A 21,987-nucleotide genomic window follows, 5' to 3' on the forward strand; every position below is an offset into this window, starting at 1 on the left:
CCTGAAGCTATATACGTTTGTGGCAGTAAAGGAATTCAGAGCTGCAGATTTTATCTTCCTGGCAGAAGAAGAGGTAAATCCATTGGAAAAATGGTTAAAAATTAAAAAACTAAATGAATAGATAATCTAAGATTTCAAACATAAGAAAATATTCGATAATATACAAATATATCATGCTTACAAGGGGTATGTGCCAAAAATACCGGTTGAGAGGTACAAATTTCCAGAGCCATTAGGCAAATACCCCTTGTAAGCATGATACGTACAAATACACTGCAGCTGTGCTATTTGTGTTGTCAAATTGCATAATCATTTCTGATAATTTTTAGCTCACCGGGCCCGAAGGGCCAAGTGAGCTTATCTCATCACTTGGCGTCCGTCGTCTGTCGTCGTCCGTCCTCTGTCGTCCGTCGTCTGTCGTCTGTCATTAACTTTTACAAAAATCTTCTTCTCTGAAACTACTGGGCCAAATAATCCAAACTTGGCCACAATCATCCTTGATGTATCTAGTTTAAAGTTTGTGTTTTTTCTACCCGGTCAACCATCCAAGATTGCCGCCATGGCTAAAAATAGAACATAGGGGTAAAATGCAGTTTTTGGTTTTTACTCAAAAAATCTGAAAGGGGTAAAATTGTTTATCTGGTCAAGATCTATCTGCCTGAAATTTTCAGATGAATCAGACAACCCGTTCTTGGGTTGCTGCCCCTGAATTGGTTATTTTCAGGAATTTTTGCTGTTTCTGGTTATTATCTTGAATATTATTATAGATGGAGATAAACTGTAAACAGCAATAATGTTCAGCAAAGTAAGATTTACAAATAAGTCAACTTGACCAAAATGGTTAGTTGACCCCTTTAGGAGTTATTGCCCTTTATAGTCAATTTTTAATCATTTTTCATAAATCTTAGTTAACTTTTACAAAAATCTTCTCCTCTGAAACTACTGGGCCAAATTTTACTAAGTATAGCCAGAATCATTATTAGGCTATCTAGTTTAAAATTTGTGTTTTGTGACCCGGCAAATCATTCAAGATGGCCGCTACGGCTAAAAATAGAACATAGGGGTAAAATGCAGTTTTTGGCTTATAACTCGAAAACCAAATCATTTAGAGCAAATCTGACATGTGGTAAAATTGTTTATCAGGTCAAGATCTATCTGCCCTGAAATTTCCAGATGAATCAGACAACCCATTGTTGGGTTGCTGCCCCTTAATTGGTAATTTTAAGGAAATTTTGCTGTTTTGGGTTATTATCTTGGATATTATTATAGATAGAGATAAACTGTAAACAGCAATAATGTACAGCAATTTAAGACTAAAAAATAAGTCAAAATGACCCAAAATGGTCAATTGACCCCCTAAGAAGTTATTGTCCTTTATAATCATGATAATCAATTTTTAACAATTTTCATAAGATTTGTAAATTTTTACTAAAATTTTCCACTGAAACTACACGAACAAGTTCATTATAGATAGAGATAATTGTAAGCAGCAAGAATGTTCAGTAAAGTAAGATGTACAAACACATCACAATCACCTAAACACAATTTTGTCATGAACTGTCTGCTTCCTTTGTTCACATATACCAAGGTGAGCGACACAGGCTCTTTAGAGCCTCTAGTTTAGTCTAAAAATCACAAACTAATCTACATATGTCATATATATATTTCAGGTGAAGAAAGAAACAATCAGGAAAATTCATGCCAAAAATATTGAGCGATCAATCCCCTTATATATAATTGCCTCCTTTACAAAATTAAACAATGAAACAGAAAAGGTGGCGGATTACTCTTATGGAAAAATTGCTACCAATGTGTAACAGAAGAAGGGATCAGGTACATTATTTATCATATTTAGTTTTTTTTATATAATAATTCAAAGTCAGCTTTGAGAACATTATTTTGAAAGAATATTATTAGTTATAATATTATAGGAGAACTTATCTGGGAAATAAAATTCATATCGGGTGAGGCGTATTCTGTATTAGGGCAACTGCACACTGTGTATTCTGATTTTGTCCTTTTACAAATTTAATAATTAGGACAATATCAACAAAATATACTAGATATTTAGTCTAAAACTGTGAAAACTTAAAATATTAGTGGTAAATTCAGTAAATAAGTATACGTCATCAGGGACCGCCCTTTTAGGGGAGAGCTTTCTGTATAACACTGAAGTCATATGCTCTTCTGATTGATAGATAATGTTTGTAATAAATATTTTTTGGCAGATGGATCAAAACTAGAGTTGAAAAAAAAAAAAAAATTCTGAATGTACTAAATTTTTTTACTAAAGGGTTGAAAAGTAAATGGGTGTCAGTATAGGAAATCAGTGCAAATCTACATTGTTTGTAAACATGAAGCCATGTGAATGCCCAAAATTGCCACATGACCCTATGTTTTTATTGTTGCAAAAGATAGGGCTACATTTGTACTTTCATGAATGTTATATGAAAGTTCCCAATTTCTAAAGGTAAATCAGGTATGAAATTAATTCAATACATAGATTAGCATTTTTTTTACTGAATTTACCCCTGTAGGAAAATATGCACTCTTCCACTGTACGTGTCCAAGGCCACAAAATAATCAACAAACTCATTTCCTGTAAATGTTAATATAATGGAAGGATTTTGGAACCATTTGAAGTTGTTTTTTTACACAAATTTCTATCTTAGCTGCGGCTATCCAGGATGCACTGAGTGTACTGTGAGAGGAAGCAATTTTTTGGGGGTATATGGTAAAAATCAGTTTTTGTGTGAAGATTGAAAGAAACAACAGAAATTACACTTTAGAGTTATGATATCAATGAAAGGCATCAATATACTCCCCATTTACATCACATTTTGCACATATTTCTCCTCATATTGTATATAAAATCATGAAAAAAACCCAGATTACCTCCCTTTGACAGTGATTCTTTTTTGCTGTGTTCCCCATGTTAAGTTGTAGAACAAGTGGTAAATAAGCACTTTTCTAGTATTTTAGCACTCGAATAATCTGACTACATGAAGGTATTCATTTATTTTAACATAACACATTGCGTTTCTTTATTTAAAAACTATACCAGACAACTTCATGATTACATGGCTAGAGGTATAGGGGAGGGTTTAGATCTCATAAACATGTTTAACCCCGCCGCATTTTTGCGCCTGTCTCAAGTCAGGAGCATCTGGTCTTTGTTTATTTTAATTTTAGTTTTTTGTGTACAATTTGGAAATTAGTATGGCGTTCATTATCACTGAACTAGCTACAGTATATATTTGTTTAGGGGCCAGCTGAAGGACGCCTCCTGAGTGAGATCCAGGAATTTCTCGTTACATTGAAGACCTGTTGGTGACCTTCTGCTGTTGTTTTTTCTATGGTCAGGTTGTTGTCTCTTTAATACATTCTCATTTCCATTCTCAATTTTATGGGTAAATTTTCAATAGATTAAAAATACTTAATTCCATCTCAGATGCTTTCGACATTCGTTACTCGTTACCTTTTGACATCACTCGTTACTTGTTTGTACAAAAATTTATCATTTGTAATGTATACGCATTTGAAAAAATTATCGTTTGTAATTTATACGCATTTGTTGGTTAATAAAAATACCTGTTCACTTCAAGTAAATTTTCATAAATATTTCCTAACCATTTCGAAATGTTTACTGGTCAATTCAACACGTTAAATCACTTTTAAGAAAATACACACATTTCTTTTTGCATGTAGGCACACATGATGTTGGGAATGGTTCATCCAGTAAATTGATTATTCAATATTATAATAATTTTATTGATTTTATTTGCAATGTTTTTCCTTCTTTAAAGATAATAGTTTCAGCAATTTTGCCAAGACCTATAGATTTTGATGACACAAAAGAAACTGTAATAGAATGTAATAAAGCTTTGGCTTAAAGTTAACTTTAAAGAAAAATATTTTATTTGTCAAAACTTATAAGCAATTTGTTCAGCAACCAGGATCTATTTACAAAAGTAAATGCTTTTTTAAAGATAGATTACACTTTAGTTATTTTAGTGTTTCAGTTTTAAGAAACTTTTTTATAGGTGTAGTTAATCATTTGTAATTATAGAATATTGTACATGTATTTACCTGTATTTTTGGTCAAGATACTTTGTGGTTTTTAATTTTATTTTTCAGAAGATGATGGTCAAGAAAGCTCAGCTGGGCTATACCATTACTTCTGCATCTGGTGTACCTGTGAACCTATATTAGTTTGCAGGATTCCAGTAGTAACTGTTGTTTGTATAATCAGGTATGTTTATATTATAATGTAGTTTTTTCTTTTACACTGCACACTTTATAGTTTGGTGCATTTATATATTTTGGAAATTAATATTTATCAAGAATATGGACTTTAAATGAGAAATTATTTATGACATATGTATGATTGTATATTTTTATTTATGCCAAAATATGATTATCATTACTTATGTGTTGAGTTTTGTTTTATTACATCGAAATGGGAGTGGAGGGAATTTCCTTCATCTAGGATTTTATGTTAAATAATTGCATTTGAATATTCTAAATTGTTACTTTAATTTTTCAAATGCAAAGTTTGGTTATACTAAGTCTTATTTATTCATATTGGCATTATTTTTCTACTTCAGTTCTGGCTATCTAGTTTTGGCAAAGAATCCATCCTGATGTTGGGGTAACATGAATTTCTGCAGAGTGATTGTCAATGACATTTTGTGATCTTTACAAGTAATTAAAACACAGATTTAGTATAATTAAACATAATTGTTGTTTTATTTGGTATCAAACTGCTTAAAAAAAGCCTTTGAAAAGTCTTGTTGTGACCTTTTCAGGGTAATTAATCAAAAACTTCCATCAAGGAAAAATTTAACTAAGAGTACACCAAGTCTTTAGTTTCTAGGTGTACTTGCAATACTGGTCAAAGCAAACACAGAAAACAATTCATATTTATTTAATAGTATTTTACACCATTCTTTTAAAAACAGTCAATGTGCAACTTTATATACCAAATATACATTGGACGCAGTATGGGCTGTAGTAAAAAAAATTCTCTATCTTTACAAATTCAGCATTTATGAATGTTGTATTGAAACTGGAACTTGAAAATTGGATACCTTACATGTTTATTACAAGAAAAGGGGGAAAAGAAGTAAAAAAGTCCCTTATAGGGGTAAATATAGTAAATAAATATACGTCATCAGGGACCGCCCATTTAGGGGAGAGTTTTTTGTATAACACTGAAGTCATATGCTCTTCTGATTGGTAGATGTTTGTAATCAAGGCCATGTGAATGCCAAAAAATGCTGCATGACCCTATGTTTTTATTGTTGCAAAAGATCAGGCTACATTTTTACTTTCATGAATGTTATATGAAAGTTTCCAATTTCTAAAGGTAAATCAGGTATAAATTTAATTCCATTCATAGATTAACATTAAAGTCAATGGGAGATTTTTTTACTGAATTTACCCCATTAGGAATATTTAGCCACTAAATTTTTTTTTTTTTAAGGTAATGGTATAAGGGAGATAATTCCAATTGACATAATCAAATTGCGAGAAATTACTCTAAATCAGGATAATATTGTACATTATTTTTGCACAAAATCAAGAACCTTTTATTTTCATATGATGAAAATAAGATTAAGGTGCATCAGAATCAAATATCAAATATAGATTTGGCGTTTTGACTGATGTTTATGCTAACTATTAAGTACAAAATTATACACATTATTGATAATGACATAAATCTTATATAAACTGGCAATTAGCATGATTAGGATTATGAGTCTCATTATGTAAAGCAGTCACAAATAATGAAATATGTACTTAAGAAATAAGTGATGCAAGCTATACTTTATTGTAGTTTTAACATGGGAAGTCATTATGTTTGTGATTATTTTTGCCCAAGCGATGAATTATTTCAATTCTGAATAGGACAATTGAGGTAATTTCTATGCCTGATAAGTACAAGTGTAAAATAATTTGTGTAAGTTTTTCCATGAACCTCCCTTTTGTATTTGTAAAGAAGCAAACGGCTGGCACTGTGAATTTTCAGAGGGAGGAGTTTGAACAGCCAGCATGAACGGTTGTCATATCTAGTTCAAATATGTAAATTTTGGAATGCAACACATTAAAGTCATAATAAATGAATTACTAACATCAGGTGCACCCAAAAAAGGTTTGAAAGTGTTTTAAAGTTCAGGAAATATATTAAGTGCATGACAATTTGATAAAATTCATGTTTCTGAAGTTAGTCAATATACACATGTGCAAACAAATTTTATTGGAATTAGAGCATGGGTTTGTTCACAAATCAAAAGAAGCATTGTCATATTAGAATAGTATATAAGATCCATGCCATATATGATAATAATAACAATTAAGGAATTGTCATCTCAAAGATGGATTTTTATTGCCTATAAAAGCAGAAGTTAGAAAAGCAATCATTACATATATGACCGTATCTCATTTTTTAGTTTATAAATTTTTTATCATGTTTTTTTTTTTTATTTTGCAGAGAGTCATTTCACAGACCTGCAGGAAATGCATGTTGCCGAATTTGGTAGTAAAACAGTAACAACACTGCCAGGATAAACAGACAAACAATATTTTTGTTTAAAAAATTTGAATGACTTATCTGTAATTTTTTTTATTTGATAAATATACAGCAAAAAAATACATTTTTCTTTCTTAATTCGTGAACATTTGATAAATATGAGTTACATTTTTAAAAAATGCATGATTTTATAAGTTACTTATAGAGAATATATTGTGTTTATCTTTTAAAACCAGAAAGTTATGTATTTCTGTAAAATGATAAAATATGTCAAAGAATCTTATTTTTCAAGAAATATTTAAAAATTACGATATCTTGTAAAGGAGCTTCATGACCAATTAATATTTTTAGCTTTTTTTGTTTCTAAACTTATGCTCTTCTGACTTGTAAAAAATTTAAATTATTGTCTTTTTTTAATTTTAACGAAGTACATTGTACATACTTAAACCACATGGAGATGTTTTTTGAAAATCAGCTGAACATTTTATTAGGGCCTCGCCTATAGGCGGGTCGCCCTAGAGTGATCAGTCTTTCCGTCCGTCCGTAACACTTTTACTTTGTGTCCGCTCCATATCTAAAGAACCTTAATGATTTCATACTTTATACTTTACATGTTTATTAACCACCACCAGAGGGCGTGTCATGATGTATGTACAACTTCCTAGGTCAAAGGTCAAGGTAAAAAAACTTTGGTTTCAGTTGACAACCCTGTGTCCTGTGGTGAAGATCGTGTCCGCTCTATATCTTGAGAACCATTATGATTTCAAAGTTTATACTTGACATCCATTTTAACCAATACCAGAGGGTGTGTCATAATGTATGTACAACTTCCTAGGTCAAAGGTCAAGGTCAAAAACTTTGGTTTCAGTTGACAACCCCGCGTCCTGTGGTGAAGATCGTGTCCGCTCCATATCTAGATAACTATTATGATTTTATACTTGATACTTAATATGTTTATAAACCAACACCAGAGGGTGTGGCATGATGTATGTACAACTTCTTAGGTCAAAGGTCAAGGTCAAAAACTTTGGTTTCAGTTGACAACCCCATGTCCTGTGGTGAAGATCGTGTCCGCTATATATCTAGATAACCGTTATGATTTCAAAGTTTATACTTGACATCCATTTTAACCAACACCAGAGGGTGGGTCATGATGTATGTACAACTTCCTAGGTCAAAGGTCTGTCTGTCTGTTGGTCTGTCCATGGCTAACAAATTTAATCCACACTATATTTTGAGAGGATAGCTGTTATTATTTCATACTTTATACCTGACAAACATTTTCAACTTGTATTAACCAACACCAGAGAATGTGTCATAATGTATGCATCCTAGGTCTAAGGTCAGTCCGTCGGTCTGTCCATCCGTTTGTTGTTCTTAACAAATTGTGTCCGCTCTACCTCTCGAGAACCGTTAATAATTCATACTTTCTACTTGGTGGGTCATAATATATTGAAGGCATAATTCTAAAAATATGTGACAAATATCAATTGGGCAGCACCTTTAAAAATATTGTTCAAACATCAATCCATATATCCAGAAGTCATCTTAGAGTAGTCAACAATGAGTTCACATCATGCAGTCACTATTATACTATGAAAGTAAGTTGAGAATATTTATCAGTTTTAAACTTAAAATCTTAGAATAAAATCACAAATGAGACAATGTAATAACTTAAAATAATGCTTCATATTAGATTATCCATACAACTTATTTACCCCACGTTATTGACAGCAGGGCCCACAGAGATGGCTCCCATCTCAATGGTATCTACTTCATGTTCTACAGTTACGGAAATATTAAGCCTGTTTTGATGTTGAGAATTAGTGTTTTTCAAACTCCTTTAATCCAATGAAGGTTTTTTGCTGAAGTTTGTGTTTAAAAATTTTTTTTAAGTTTGTTTATTTGTGAGAAGTTTTTTTTTTTATAAAAATTCAACAAACCAATTTATTGAGTCTTGGAGTATGGTACAACCTTTACGTGTTACCTGTTGACGCTTTAATTTGTAAAGACCATTTTACTGATTTCTATTTTTTCAATTTATTTCCTGAAAATTTGAAATCGACAGACCTGTATAAGGGAAGATAAGTAAAATAAAAAAAAAAATGATGATAATTTTATAGATGTAAACTATAAAAATATTTGATTGAGATACATTATGTTATAAGGTTCCAATAGACTATTCTCATATTACCAACTTTTGACTCTGGTTTATATTATTTTTCGACAGGTTAACTATGACATCCTGGTACTCGGTCAATGTAAAGAAGTAACATCAAACATTAAATCGGTGTGATTTGATGGGAAATTTTACTATTTTCCGATGAGTTTGTGGTGTAAAGAAAATATGAATTAATATAATTTCCCCAAGAATTGTACTTCTTTACGTTGCTCTTAATTGACCGAGCTTGTGACATTTTTGTCGCGAAAGCAAGAAAAAGAGATACTAGTTTTACTCCAGGTGTAAACATTTAGGTTTAATATGGTTAATTTTAATACCACCGCAAAAAAATTTTGCATTTGTATAATGGTATGATGTCGTCATCGTCTGCGTTGTTGTCTGTGCGGTCCTCCAAAGACACATTAGGAGTTCAGACAATAACTTTAGTTAAAGTAAATGGATCTCTATGTTATTTTATAAGAAGGTTCAATAACTATAAAGGAAGATTGGGATTGATTTTAGGATTATGGTCCATCCTTTTTGGAATTAGGGGCCCAAAAGGGGCCCAAAACAAGCATTTTTCTAATTTCAGTATATCAACTTGTGTATAAGCATTTCAATTGCTCTGAAATTGTACCACACTGTTTAATGCCACAGGTAGAAGATTTGGATTGATTATGGGGATTATGGTCCCAAATGCGTAGGAATTTGGGGCCAAAATAAGCATTTCTTTTTAGTTTTCAGTCATGTTTAAGTGTATAAATCTCTCTGAAATTACACCACAAGTTTACATACTACAAATAGATAATTTGGGGGGGAGGGGGTAAGGTTAAAATCATTATAAGCATTAAGGCACAAAAAAGGGGGAAAACGTGATTTTCTGGTTAAAAGACAATTTAGAAAATTTAAAAGCAGTGAAGGAGAGGTAATCCAATTGAAATTTAAAGAACACTGTTATATATATGTTTGATAACTTGATTACCTCCCTTACACTGCTTGAAAATTATGAGTAGCTTTAAATTTTATTTTTTAAGTTACTGTTTATTAATATTAATTTAAACCATGCCTGTATGTCATTTTATATTTTATATTTTAATTTTTTATGATGTATTTAAATGTGTAGTTATTGTTACCATCTCTATTAGAAATTTGAATTGAGATTATTTTTTTTAAGGAAACAAGGAAGATGATTCAACCATCATTTCAGACAAACTATACTCATTGAAGTATAAAAAACTTGAAACATTTTGAACATTTGATTGAAATTTTTACTTTTGCAGTTGAACTTGTAATGTGGGATCCCAATTTTTTTTCTTCAAAATATCAGAAATATTTAGGCTAGTGAGGTTATTTTTGTGGTTTCAACAGAGACAGTATAATTTAAGCGAAACACTGCAAAACTATACCAAAGATATGAATCTGTAAATTAGTTACCTTAGCAATATATGAATTTAGTTTTTTTATTTAGTCATTTGTTTTGATATACAGTAACTTTAATTTAAAATATTTGTAGATAAGGATAGCAACTATAACCAGTTAATGAATGAAGCAAAAGGTACATTTTTTATTTTATTTATACTTACACAAGAATGTAAGTGGTTTCTTTTTTTTTTTTAAATGTTTACTATGAAATATTAACTGTTACTTTATTTTATTAATAGTGTACCGTATTTCTTATTTATGTATCATCTGAAGTGCTGTAGATAGCTTTTCTTTTATAGAAAAATGTATATCAAATAATGAATTATAAAGACATAAAAAAATGTCAGTGTAGTTATTGTACCAGTAATGAAATTAACAATATTTTCTTTCGGTTATTAATGGATAATATAGAATATAATTGTACACCATTGTAGATTGTTGCTTAATAATGACAAGTATGTAATGTATCTACTGTTTTCTGTGCATTTAAAACATTATATTATCTGTGTGAAATAAAATACAGGATTAAAAAATACAATGCTAGTAGACTACAGTTTGTAACCCAATAAAATTTGGTATGTAAACAAATATATTTTTGGTTCTTTCTTGCTTATTATACCTATTACACTTGCAACAACAAATCTGCAGATTTTATCGAAGTGCTTAAGGCTTGATCAATTTCTTCAACCTTAGTAGGCATAAGAATTTAAACTTCATTGTTATTTATGATCTGAATAATTTAATTATCTCTGATTCTATAAAAATATGCATTTTAGACTGGAAAATTGTAATTTGTCTAGAGACCACAATATACATGTCTTACATAATGGTAATCAAAGTAGGAAAAATAACATGAGAATATGCCATTTATTGGAAAAGCTAGAATATTGACATAGTTTTATAATATCAAATTGTTGGCATCAGCTTTCACACAGAAATTTAATACTTTACAAATCAGAATCAGTATGTTGGTCAAGTATACATTTCACTCTGTGACCAATGATTTCGGATTCTCAAAATGTAATTAAATGGCCACTGGACATGAAAATAAACACAAATTATCATCTTCTCTAGAAGCATTCATCAGTAGTTTCTTGCGTTTCTTGGTTTACTGGTTTGTTTTCCCTGTGCATTCAATACCTTAGGAAATGTAGTTGGTGCTATCTTGGTGGACCAATACTTTAAGACAGTTGATTATAAAGCAGCATTTAAATTTGTAAGCCATCATTAAAAAAGCTATGTTTAAATAATTGTGAAGTCAGAATCAACCTATTTTGGGAAGTCAGAATCTTCTTATATGGGGATGCCAGAATCCTCATATTTTGGGATGGTCGCATCCAATCTCATGTGATGTCATCATTCGATTATAAAGCAGCATTTAAATTTGTAAGCCATCATTAAAAAAGCTTTGTTTAAATAATTGTGAAGTCAGAATCACCCTATTTTGGGAAGTCAGAATCTCCTTATATGGGGTTGCCAGAATCCTCATATTTTGTGATGGTCGCATCCAATCTCATGTGATTTCATCATTCCAGTCTGATGTGATGCTAGAATCTAAAAACAATAGGAAGCCAGCATCCACTTACTATTCTATTCAATATGAAATTTAAAGAATTACATTAGCATCTATCAAAGAAGATGATGTCATTTAATATTTTTCTTCATTATCAGCAGACACTTTTTTGTTATATGCTATATACAGAAATAGGCAGTGTTTTAATACAAAACAATCTCAAAATACAAAAGTTATCAATATAATGCAGAGAGCATCCAATACCTTTAAAAACAAATAAAATCCAATATGCAACATCTGCTATTCAAGAGTGGGGCTAGAGGGGGTCTCATCCCGATTTCCCGGTTTTAATATCAGGAAATCCCGAAATCCCGGACATATTTTGTTAAAAATCCATGTCCCGATAAATTTGTTCCCCAATTTTAAAGTTTAAAGTTTCAATGCTTACGATTTAAACGTCTCTGGTATGCTTGATATTCAAAGTCTTTCAGCGTAACAAGACAATAACAATCAAAACCAAGGGGTAAACAAAGACTCACCAAACCAAAGGACATATGAATAATAATTACGAAAACAACAAGAACTCCACTAAAATAGGGAGTGAATTCAGGTGCTCAGTAAGGGTAAGCACCCGTCGTGTTATTTCTTTGTTCAGTTCGGAATTGATAGAAGCTTATTATCACTCAGGAAGAATATCAGATATGATTTCTGACACACTTTGGTCATAATGGCCAATCAGCTTAGTAAGGCGACCGTAAAATTTCTTGAGTGATGACCTTAATTTCATTGATTCATAGCCGCCTGTCTAAGCAACTTTTGAGAAAGCAGCATTCCTCGTTCAACAAAATCAACGTACTTTGAGCTAGCTCTAGAGTAACGTATCAATTGAGACACATATACTGCATATGCTGGTGCCGCTGGGATGTTACTATACAGAAATAGAAAGGTGACTATAGGAAAATTAAAATCATCGCGTTTGTCATAAATTTTGGTATTCAACCTACCGCGTATCAGTAGTCATTTCGAGAAAAAAAGGTCTAAATATGAAGCAGATTTATCTATGTCGGTAGTATCTTCAATTTCAAATTCACTTGGATATATTATTATTTTATTAAATGTAAGTGATCACTGAGACTTCTATTATCAAGAGACAGTACACCATCAATATACCGAAAGATGAAATTAAAAGACTGGGCTTATTTCTTTTCAGCTATTTGTTCAAGCCCTTGGATAAATTCTGCGTCATAGGAATATAAAATACAAATCTGCGAGTAGAGGAGCACAAAGTCATGGTACCCATTGGGGTTCAAATAGTCTGTTGGAAGATCAAACCTCCAAATTCAACAAATATGTTGTCAATCAAAAAGTCCAGCATGGCAGTGATATCCTCGTCGGTATATTTTTTTCCCTTACTCTGTATGATTTTTTACAAAGTAAGCTGAATAGTCCAAGATATTTAAAACGTCTTTTTGTTAAAGAAGCTGACGAGTTCTTTCAGTCGAGCTTTAAGTTTAGTATTTTGAATAGTGGTAACAAAGAGTTGAGCACTTAAAGGTTTTAATGTTGGTACAATGTTTTAATGATTGAGATTGTAAATTCACAAATAACTCTATATGACGTTTCGGAATATTTCTGTAGTCCTTCTTTGACTGCAGTGAGTATGGCAGTTTCTAACTTTAGAAAGGGTTTAAGTGGAACACTTAGAAGAACCTGTAATATACCTTTCCTTATAAGTATTCTTATAAACTTAGGAATATAAGGATAGATCATAGAAGATCCTGGTATTCATCCTTTGGATTAACACCAAAGGAGATTAGAACCGATTTGTGGTTTTCCAGGATCTCCTGCTTCGTAAGCGTACTTAAGTGTAAATGTAGGATTTCCAAGTGTGACATTTATCCCCAGTTCCTTCATCAGGCAGTCAATGTAGTGTTTCTTGCAAACAAAAACAAAAGTGTTTGAGGATTTGTCAGCTAGAACAACAACATATTTGTCATGGAGACAAGACAGTTCCTCTTTGACCCGAGGGTCTTTAAAGATGGTATCGGGATCGTTCGCCCTGATGACATGTTCGCCCTAGGTTCGTTCGCACTGAGTTTGTTCGCCCTGATGACATGTTCGCCCTAGGTTCGTTCGCACTGAGTTTGTTCGCCCTGATAGTCCGTTCGCCCTGATAGTCCGTTCTCCCTGGGTTCGTTCGCCCTATATTCATTTATGATATGTATATGTTACATCAATGAACGAAATATATATATTAAGATTTATGTATATTATTAAAGTAATTATAAAATAAAGTGTTACTTTAAATAAAATTCTTGGCTGCATTGTTACACTTTATTTTATAATTACTTTTAATTACTGTTGATTGATGATTATGTGTCATTTGAAACCTTTGATATTACTGATTGTTATATGAATTGTCTTTGATGGATAAATAAACTTAGTACACATGTTCTTTATAATATGATCTATCTAATTTTAGAGATTTTACCTCATTTTCACGGTCCACTGAACATAGAAAATGATAGTGCGAATGAGGCATCCGTGTATTGGGGACATATTTTTGAAAGGGGGGGATAGGGGGTCCGTTAACTGGTTAACAACACCTCGATTTTGCTTGCATGTTTGACGAACATCGAATTAGTAAAATTATTTTGCAAGATCAACTTCCTTTGGATAAACTGCATAGGTTTAAAGAACATAATTTCACGACAAATGAATGGTCAGTTTATTGAACTTTGGTTTTCCAAAATGAATTACTCTTCAAGTGGTGCATTTTATTCAAACCAAATTGGAATTTCGTTAAGGAACCTATTTGATAAAGTTGAAGCCGTGTAACAGTATTTTTATAGCAAACCTCAGATGCCCAATTTTGATAATGTAGAAACGGCAAGATGGTCTGGATCGAATAAGCCAAAAATAGTGAATTTGTCAACTGTGTGGAAATGGGACAGGAGATGAATTTCATAACTATTCAAATGTCAAACACAGGAAATACAACTGGTTAAAAATATATACCACAATATTATACTGCAAATCCAACGTAGTACAAAATAACACAGGTTTTAATATTTTGTCATGTAGATCTTTACAAAAACTTAGCAATATTTACACGATACTTATTATTTATGTTTGTCTTTTTTTAAGTTGAATGTGATGGTCATTTTGTAAAATGACATTTTGCTTTATTTTACCGTGCATGCATTATTATGTTAAGTTTGAAGGTGTTGAGTATAAAGAAATATGTTTATGTGTAAATGTGTCCTCTTGTACACCTATGTGTCTGAGGTTTGATAATAAAGTATTGTCTATTGCAAGTGAACAGTTGATCATTGACGTTTCTTAACTTATTTTGACAAAATTGTATTATAAAGGCTGCTAAATGTAAATTATTACCTCACCATTTCACTTTCATTAATTATTGAAAAAATAAATCGTATTTTTTTTTATATATGTCATAAATATATTTCGTAGCTAGTGCCTCTTTTAAGACAAAACTTTTATCAAGACAAACTTTTTTTTTCAATCTTTTGAAATGAAATGATAGGGGAATTTCTGATAGGTGGAACAATTTTGAAATACGACTGTACTTGGAGTTTGCTTTCAATATTTGTGAATTCAGCGAATAAAAGACATTGCTATTTTGTTTTCGGTGTCATCTATTGTTCTGCAAGGTATTTTTTTTTGTTTCAATTTATTTAAACGTGTTTTTCGTTTGCCGATCTAATAATAGTATAACGGTACTTAAACCGCAACACATACCAGGTGGTCTAAGTGTAGTCCAACTACTGTATTGAGCACTAGCCTGACAGCACTGATATTGTGACTTCAAATACGGTATATGACAGGTGCCCTGGGCTCCAATTTAAATTAACTATGATTATTAGTTTTGCTATCACGCGTCGTAAGATTTCTGTGGGAATACCGGCTTCCTCTTCTACCGTAAAAGAGGGGCGAAAGATACCAGAGGGACAGTTAAACTCATAGATAAAAAATAAACTGACAATGCCATGGCTAAAAATTAAAAAAGTCAAACAGTCAAATCATAGTATACAAGACACAACATAGAAATCTAAAGACCAAGCAACACAAACCAAACCAAACACTGGGGGGATCTCAAGTGTTCCGGAAGGGCAAGCAGTATATCTTGCCCCATCTGAAGACGACCACCAGGAAATAAGACTGACTACCACCAGGGAAAAAGCACAAACGTGTCGAAAGTTGCATCAAACCAGCAACCCGTCAAACAATTCCATCAAACAACCGATCCAATTCAACATATATATCAATCAATTTGAGACATATTTTGCAGTCTTCACCTCCTATCCCAGGATCCTTATTTTCTGTGGTCTAATGTATAATATAATTAATATTAAATATTTGAGGAATCTAGATGTGCTACAGTCTAATAGATAACCATCAACTTGGAATAGAAAATTTCAACATGAATTGAATGCTACGAATATATTTTTAATATAACAAATGTTACAAAGAGAACATCATCCGTTGTCCGTTACGGTAAGGAATCTACTTCTAATATCCTACAATATAAAGAAAGTAAATTGAAGTTATAGTTTTTGCTGTAAATTTAATAGTGGTGTTAAACTCGTTAAATTATGAATTATAGCAATTCTTAAATAAGTATTTTTTCTTTGTTATAGCGAACCCAATTGAACCTTTCTATAGATTCACCTGCAAGTTACCTGTCCATTTAAACTTTTGGCAGTTCTATTGTCCCATTGAACAAATACAACAGGTATTGTGCTCTGTATAGTTTATTCACTCAGACCTTTAAATTTCTTCTAAGAGAAATCTATCACTCATTGATTAATCTACCAGAGTAAAAAGTTTATCTGCTAAATTGATAGAAATTACATGTTTCACATAAAGAAAAATGCCTGTGATTTCGTGTTTATTAAACATTTATAATACTTTTTTCAATCTGTTCAAAATACTTAATAATTTAATCATAAAAAGTTTGTTTTTAAAAAAAAAAGTATTGTTCTTATGAAAATTTGCATCTTTCAGTTTTTGTTAAGTTATAGAATACTTTTAAGAAGGCCTTAATATATAAACATCAACATTTTTAGGGGTTTTATATAAAAAAAAATTTTAGAAATAGGAATAATGTTGATTTTTTTTCAGAAATCAACTTTTATTAATGTTTGAATTAGTGTTTACATTCAACAGATTGTTAATATAATACATTCAAACTCATACACAGTTTTTTATACATAGTAAAAGTGTTATTTCTATCAATTTAGCAGATACATTTTTTACTCAGGTAGATTAATCAATGAGTGATAGATTTCTCTTAGAAGAAATTTAAAGGTCTGAGTGAATAAACTATACAGAGAACAATACCTGTTGTATTTGTTAGATGGGACAATAGAACTTACAAAAGTTTAAATGGACAGGTAACTTGCAGGTGAATCTATAGAAAGGTTCAATTGGGTTCGCAATAAATAACTTATCGGTATTGTTTTCATATCTATGTATGTTGCATTCGATTTGTCGTTTGTTTTTTGTTGCACTTCTGTGTTCTTTTGTTTGGTCGTTTTCCTCTTATAGTTTATGCGTTTCCCCCCGGTTTTAGGTTGTAACCCGGATTCTGTTTTTCTGTCTCACTCGATTTATTTAATTTTTGAACTGCGGTATATATTACTTTTGCCTTTATTTTTTATAATAGTTTATTGTCTCGTTTACCTTATCTATATGTCCTTTAATTCGTATAACACATACAACATATTATAACGATGTTTTATTGTTTATTATGCATACGTCTGGAATAAACAGTTCTCAAAGGTACCAGGATGTTTTATTGTTTATTATGAATACGTCTGGAATAAATAGTTATCAAAGGTGAAAATATGCTTTTTACTTTTACAAATTGGGGTTTCTTTTACAAATTGTGACTTGAATAGATAGTTGTCTTATTGGCACTCATACTACATCTTCTTTTATTATACTTCACGTTAAAAATGCCATATTTTGATTGGCTAATACGAGGATGTTAATTTACTCTAGCACATTGGTGAGCGGGTGACATTTTTTTTAATATTCCCCTCTCGTCCGGACCAATCAAAAATCAATAATTTAAAAGGCAATGAATTAAATTTAACATCAAGTAATTAAATCAAGGCGTAAGTTCTACGTTTTGGCTCAATTTTTATTATTTGACCGTCAAAATAACATAATAAATTAAATAACACATAGCTGAGAGGGTGATAGAGCAGATTGGTACCCCTCGAAAAAGCATTGTTAACCTTGGATTCACTGCGGTTGACAATGTTTTCTCGGGGTACCAATTTACTCTATCACTCTCTGAACTATGTGTTACTATTTATATGATATCTATTCAAAGACAACTAATTGTTGAATACTATGATTTTTAGAAAGCACGTTATCCATGATGATTCACAGAAGCAATTAAAGGTAAGTTAATACTATGTCCTTATATCTGTTATTGTCAAAAAGACAAACCAAAGCGGTACAGTCGTATTGAAAAAAAAGTAAGGGCATAATTAGATAAAATATTTCAACACAATTATTGTCATATCTTTACAACTTTCCCCTCCTTAATCACCATAACGGCTATTTTCTTTTACAAATTGCTATTTTCTTTTAAACGTTTTGCTTAATAAAACATTTGTTTTACAGGAATTTATAGGAAACATGTAATATATTGTCCTTCCATCTGTTCAAATCACACTGAATCTTTTTGACATATCCAGTATATTTCTAACTGACATACAACCATGAAATCATCATAACAAAATATTATATAGAACATTATCTCACCTTTCTTTGAACCACCATATCCGTATCCACCTCCGTTTCCACCATATCCGTATCCACCTCCGTTTCCGTATCCACTATATCCGTATCCACCTCCGTTTCCGTATCCACTATATCCGTATCCACCTCCGTTTCCGTATCCACCATATCCGTATCCACCTCCGTTTCCACCGTATCCGTATCCACCACTATAACCGCCATACCATGGTCCTCCACCTCTAACAACATATACGTGTCCTGCTCCTACGTATCTACCACCTCCGTTTCCCCATCCACCTCCTACGCCCCATCCCCCTCCATCTCCCCATCCACCCCCTACGCCCCATCCAACTCCATAATTTCCACCTCCATTTCCTCCTCCATAATAATTTCCTCCTCCATACCCATGGGCACTGACTGCGCTACAGAGGGCAAGCACTAGACAAATTGTAATCTTCATTCTGAAAAGAAGAAAATTGATTTTATTATCCCTATTAGTTCGGAAAAGACCTTTTGCATATTTATTCCCAGGATAATAAGAGGACATTTTTTTGGAGAACCTGTTTGTATTTAGCTGATAGCGACCGTTTCAAGGTACATAATTTATTCAAGTTTACCTGTTAGCTAAACTTCTACAAAGCATGTGCAAATCAGTTGGTCGTATGAATTAAAATGTAGTAATTCAATAATAACTATCATAGACATAGATAGGCATTTGGCAAATTCTTCCGGAATCTTTTGTTCATTCCCCCCCCTTTTTTTTACCTTTAAACTCATTTGATACAAGTATAAGTGATGAGTCCATGTATTCAAAAAGGAACAAACTATACTTTTTTTTCATATACAAACATGCAATCTTATAATTTTTGTAATAAAATGAACCGTTTGAGCAATATCCTAAATACAAATACACTACAGCATTTTACATGGCTTTTTATAATGTTTTTACAATACATCCGATTTTCTTTGTTTAAAAACTCCCATTTGTCAGGCTCAAATGTAATCGGGCTTCTTGATATTAATGTGAGTTATATTTTTAATATTTTCACGATATGGAATAACTTGTATTTATATTAAAAAATATCTATAAACATATTTCAAAATGATGTTATTTTTTGTAAACTTTGCAAATTGCAGTCCTACAGCAAACACATACACAAATACACATACAGATACACAAATGACACAATTAAAAAAAACCACCGAGCCTTGACAGACTGTCTTATGAACAAATTGACTTAGAAAGATGAGAGATTTATATTATCTTTATTCGAATTTAGGCTCTGTAAAAATGTGCACGTTTTTTGTTTTTATGTATGTTGACGTTTGATTGTGTTGTTACAAGTTCAGTGGTTCCGGTTCTGTATGTCCGTTGTTTTCCTTTGATAGTTTATAAAAAAGTTTTTTGGGCTATGAGTTTTTCTCATTTTTAGTTTGTTACACGGATTTGTGTTTGGTTAATAGACTTATGACTATTGAACATCCGTTCGGTATACTACTTTATATACCGTTTTTGAACCTGTTTTATTAAATAAATTGGGTGTATTCTACCGACAAATAATCTGTTAACATCTTTTAAACTACAGAATCTGAGGAATCATGGGTAATTTCATTGTGTGTACCCCACGTCAAGTCATTGGTTGAATTTCCATTGTTTATCACATTTTTAATCAATCACGACGTTTGGTGTACACTTTTGAAAATATTACCCAGGATGCATTAGATTCTGAAACTGCGAATTGATAACACAGTAGTTTACCCATGTTCAAATACAAATAAATCGATTACGAAGACAAGTCTAGGTAACAAGCTAAAATGGTATGGAATCGAATGGATCTAAAAGGATCAAACCCGGATGATCGTTATGTTAAACATATCATAAAAGACATGCAACATCTGCCTTGTGAATCCACACTTAGTCAAAATGTTACGGTCAGAATAATGGTGAAATTACAGATCAAAAGACAACATGTATTGCTATATCAAAATTTAAAACTGCGGACACGTGTCATATAATAGACAGAAGTATAGACATATCTGAAACGTATTTTGAACTATTAACAAATTCTGTAATGATGAATATAAACATTTCATTATATGGGGAATATGAATAGTACTAGTAAGTTTATGAACAATTAATCTACACAAGGATATTTATTAGTGTTGTCAAATCGTACACTTTTGCCTAACCAGTTACTCTTTCAAACGTTCGACCGATTAACCGGTTAACCGGTAGTTTAAATTGATGTTTGAAGGCCTTATTAAAAGTACATTTCACATCTATATAAGAAGATGTGGTATGATTGTTAGTGTGACTGCATGCCATCCAAGTCATACATGTCTGAAACCGACGATTCTTCCATTTTGTCTAGTTGGCTCCCAAAATAATGTGAGGTGTTTCAATTAAAGTTGACTAATCCTGATATTCGTATCATCAAGTATACATTGATTACATTCACGTTGGTTTGCTTTTTACAGTTTTTGAGTTCAAAGTATGACAAAGACTTGCACGACGGAGATTGCACCTTCAGATGTAGGTCTACACAATATGAGATCAAAATGAAGTAATGAAGTAAATCGTACAATTTAGTCGTATTACTGATTAAAAATTACTGTTAAAAACCATGATACTAATTATGTTTCCTAAAGATCTTGCCCCGAGCTGAGCGACACGTTCTAATTTATTTTATATTTTTGGATTAACAATACCAATCAGTATAATGAACAATTGATCCGTCAAATTAATTACCACGACGACAATTTTTGAAGAAAACACATATGTTTAATGATTTCAATACAAATTTATATGAAATCTATTAATATTGAAGAGAAGTCCGGTTAACCGGTTAGCGTTTTTGGTATTTGGTATTCGGTCGTTCGAACGGTTAACCGGTTAACCGTTGACAACACTAATATTTATTAATAATGTTTTCTGATTATTTATAAAACTAAAACATAAAATTTCTGTCTAGTCTAGTGCAAACAACGAAAACACAAAACTAACTCCCTGTAGTTAAAGACACATCATTATATTTTGTCCTTTAAGGGATAAAGAAATACCGTTAAGTAATATAGAATAACACATTTTATGCAGTAATGCATACATTTGCTTATATTTCTTCTTACAGAAACTACATTGCCGGCAGTTAAAAAAAAAATATCTAATTTTGTAAAAAAGTAACTTACTTGATTCTGATTTGTTCAGCTTCGATACGATGACAGTGTGGTGCTGAATAGTTGATTCTAAACGCCTTATATACTTTGTTAATTTGGTAAAAAATTCAAGATGTATGGGACATGTTCCAATAAACAAAGGGAAGATAAATTATGGATTTTTTAAACCACAAATTTATAAATGAGACTTTTGTTTTTTGACAATTGACAATGGATCAAAATTGAAAAGGGCATGGGTTTAAAAAAAAAGAAAAACAGTAAACCGTTTGTCCCTAAAGATAAATGTTTGGAAGTCAAAGACTGACGGAGAATGTAGTTTGTAAATTTTATGGTAAACAATTGACTAAAAACAAACATTCTACTCTAATAATGCATCATTATTAGCAATTATTAGTCCTTTTTGAAACA

At 31.6% G+C, this 21,987-nt stretch overlaps 1 protein-coding gene and 1 long non-coding RNA gene across 2 annotated transcripts; one reads left to right on the forward strand and one right to left on the reverse strand.

The window, feature by feature from the left end:
- The first annotated feature begins 4,159 nt into the window (after positions 1 to 4,159).
- Positions 4,160 to 6,623, forward strand: LOC134714099 (uncharacterized). Its single transcript, XR_010106488.1, has 3 exons — positions 4,160 to 4,252; positions 4,608 to 4,704; positions 6,494 to 6,623. It is a non-coding gene; the product is annotated as an uncharacterized LOC134714099 (long non-coding RNA).
- Positions 6,624 to 16,077: 9,454 nt separating this feature from the next.
- On the reverse strand, positions 16,078 to 21,698 carry LOC134714100 (uncharacterized). The gene is made up of 3 exons (XM_063575345.1): positions 21,592 to 21,698; positions 18,430 to 18,866; positions 16,078 to 16,169 (listed from the first exon to the last, which is right to left on the reverse strand). Exons 2-3 carry the CDS (start codon positions 18,863 to 18,865, stop codon positions 16,162 to 16,164), a joined length of 444 nt encoding a protein of 147 aa, XP_063431415.1. The 5' UTR covers position 18,866; positions 21,592 to 21,698; the 3' UTR covers positions 16,078 to 16,161.
- Between the last annotated feature and the right edge of the window lie 289 nt (positions 21,699 to 21,987).

The sequence above is a fragment of the Mytilus trossulus genome, chromosome 4, assembly GCF_036588685.1.
Source record: "Mytilus trossulus isolate FHL-02 chromosome 4, PNRI_Mtr1.1.1.hap1, whole genome shotgun sequence".
In the NCBI taxonomy this organism is placed as follows: domain Eukaryota; kingdom Metazoa; phylum Mollusca; class Bivalvia; order Mytilida; family Mytilidae; genus Mytilus; species Mytilus trossulus.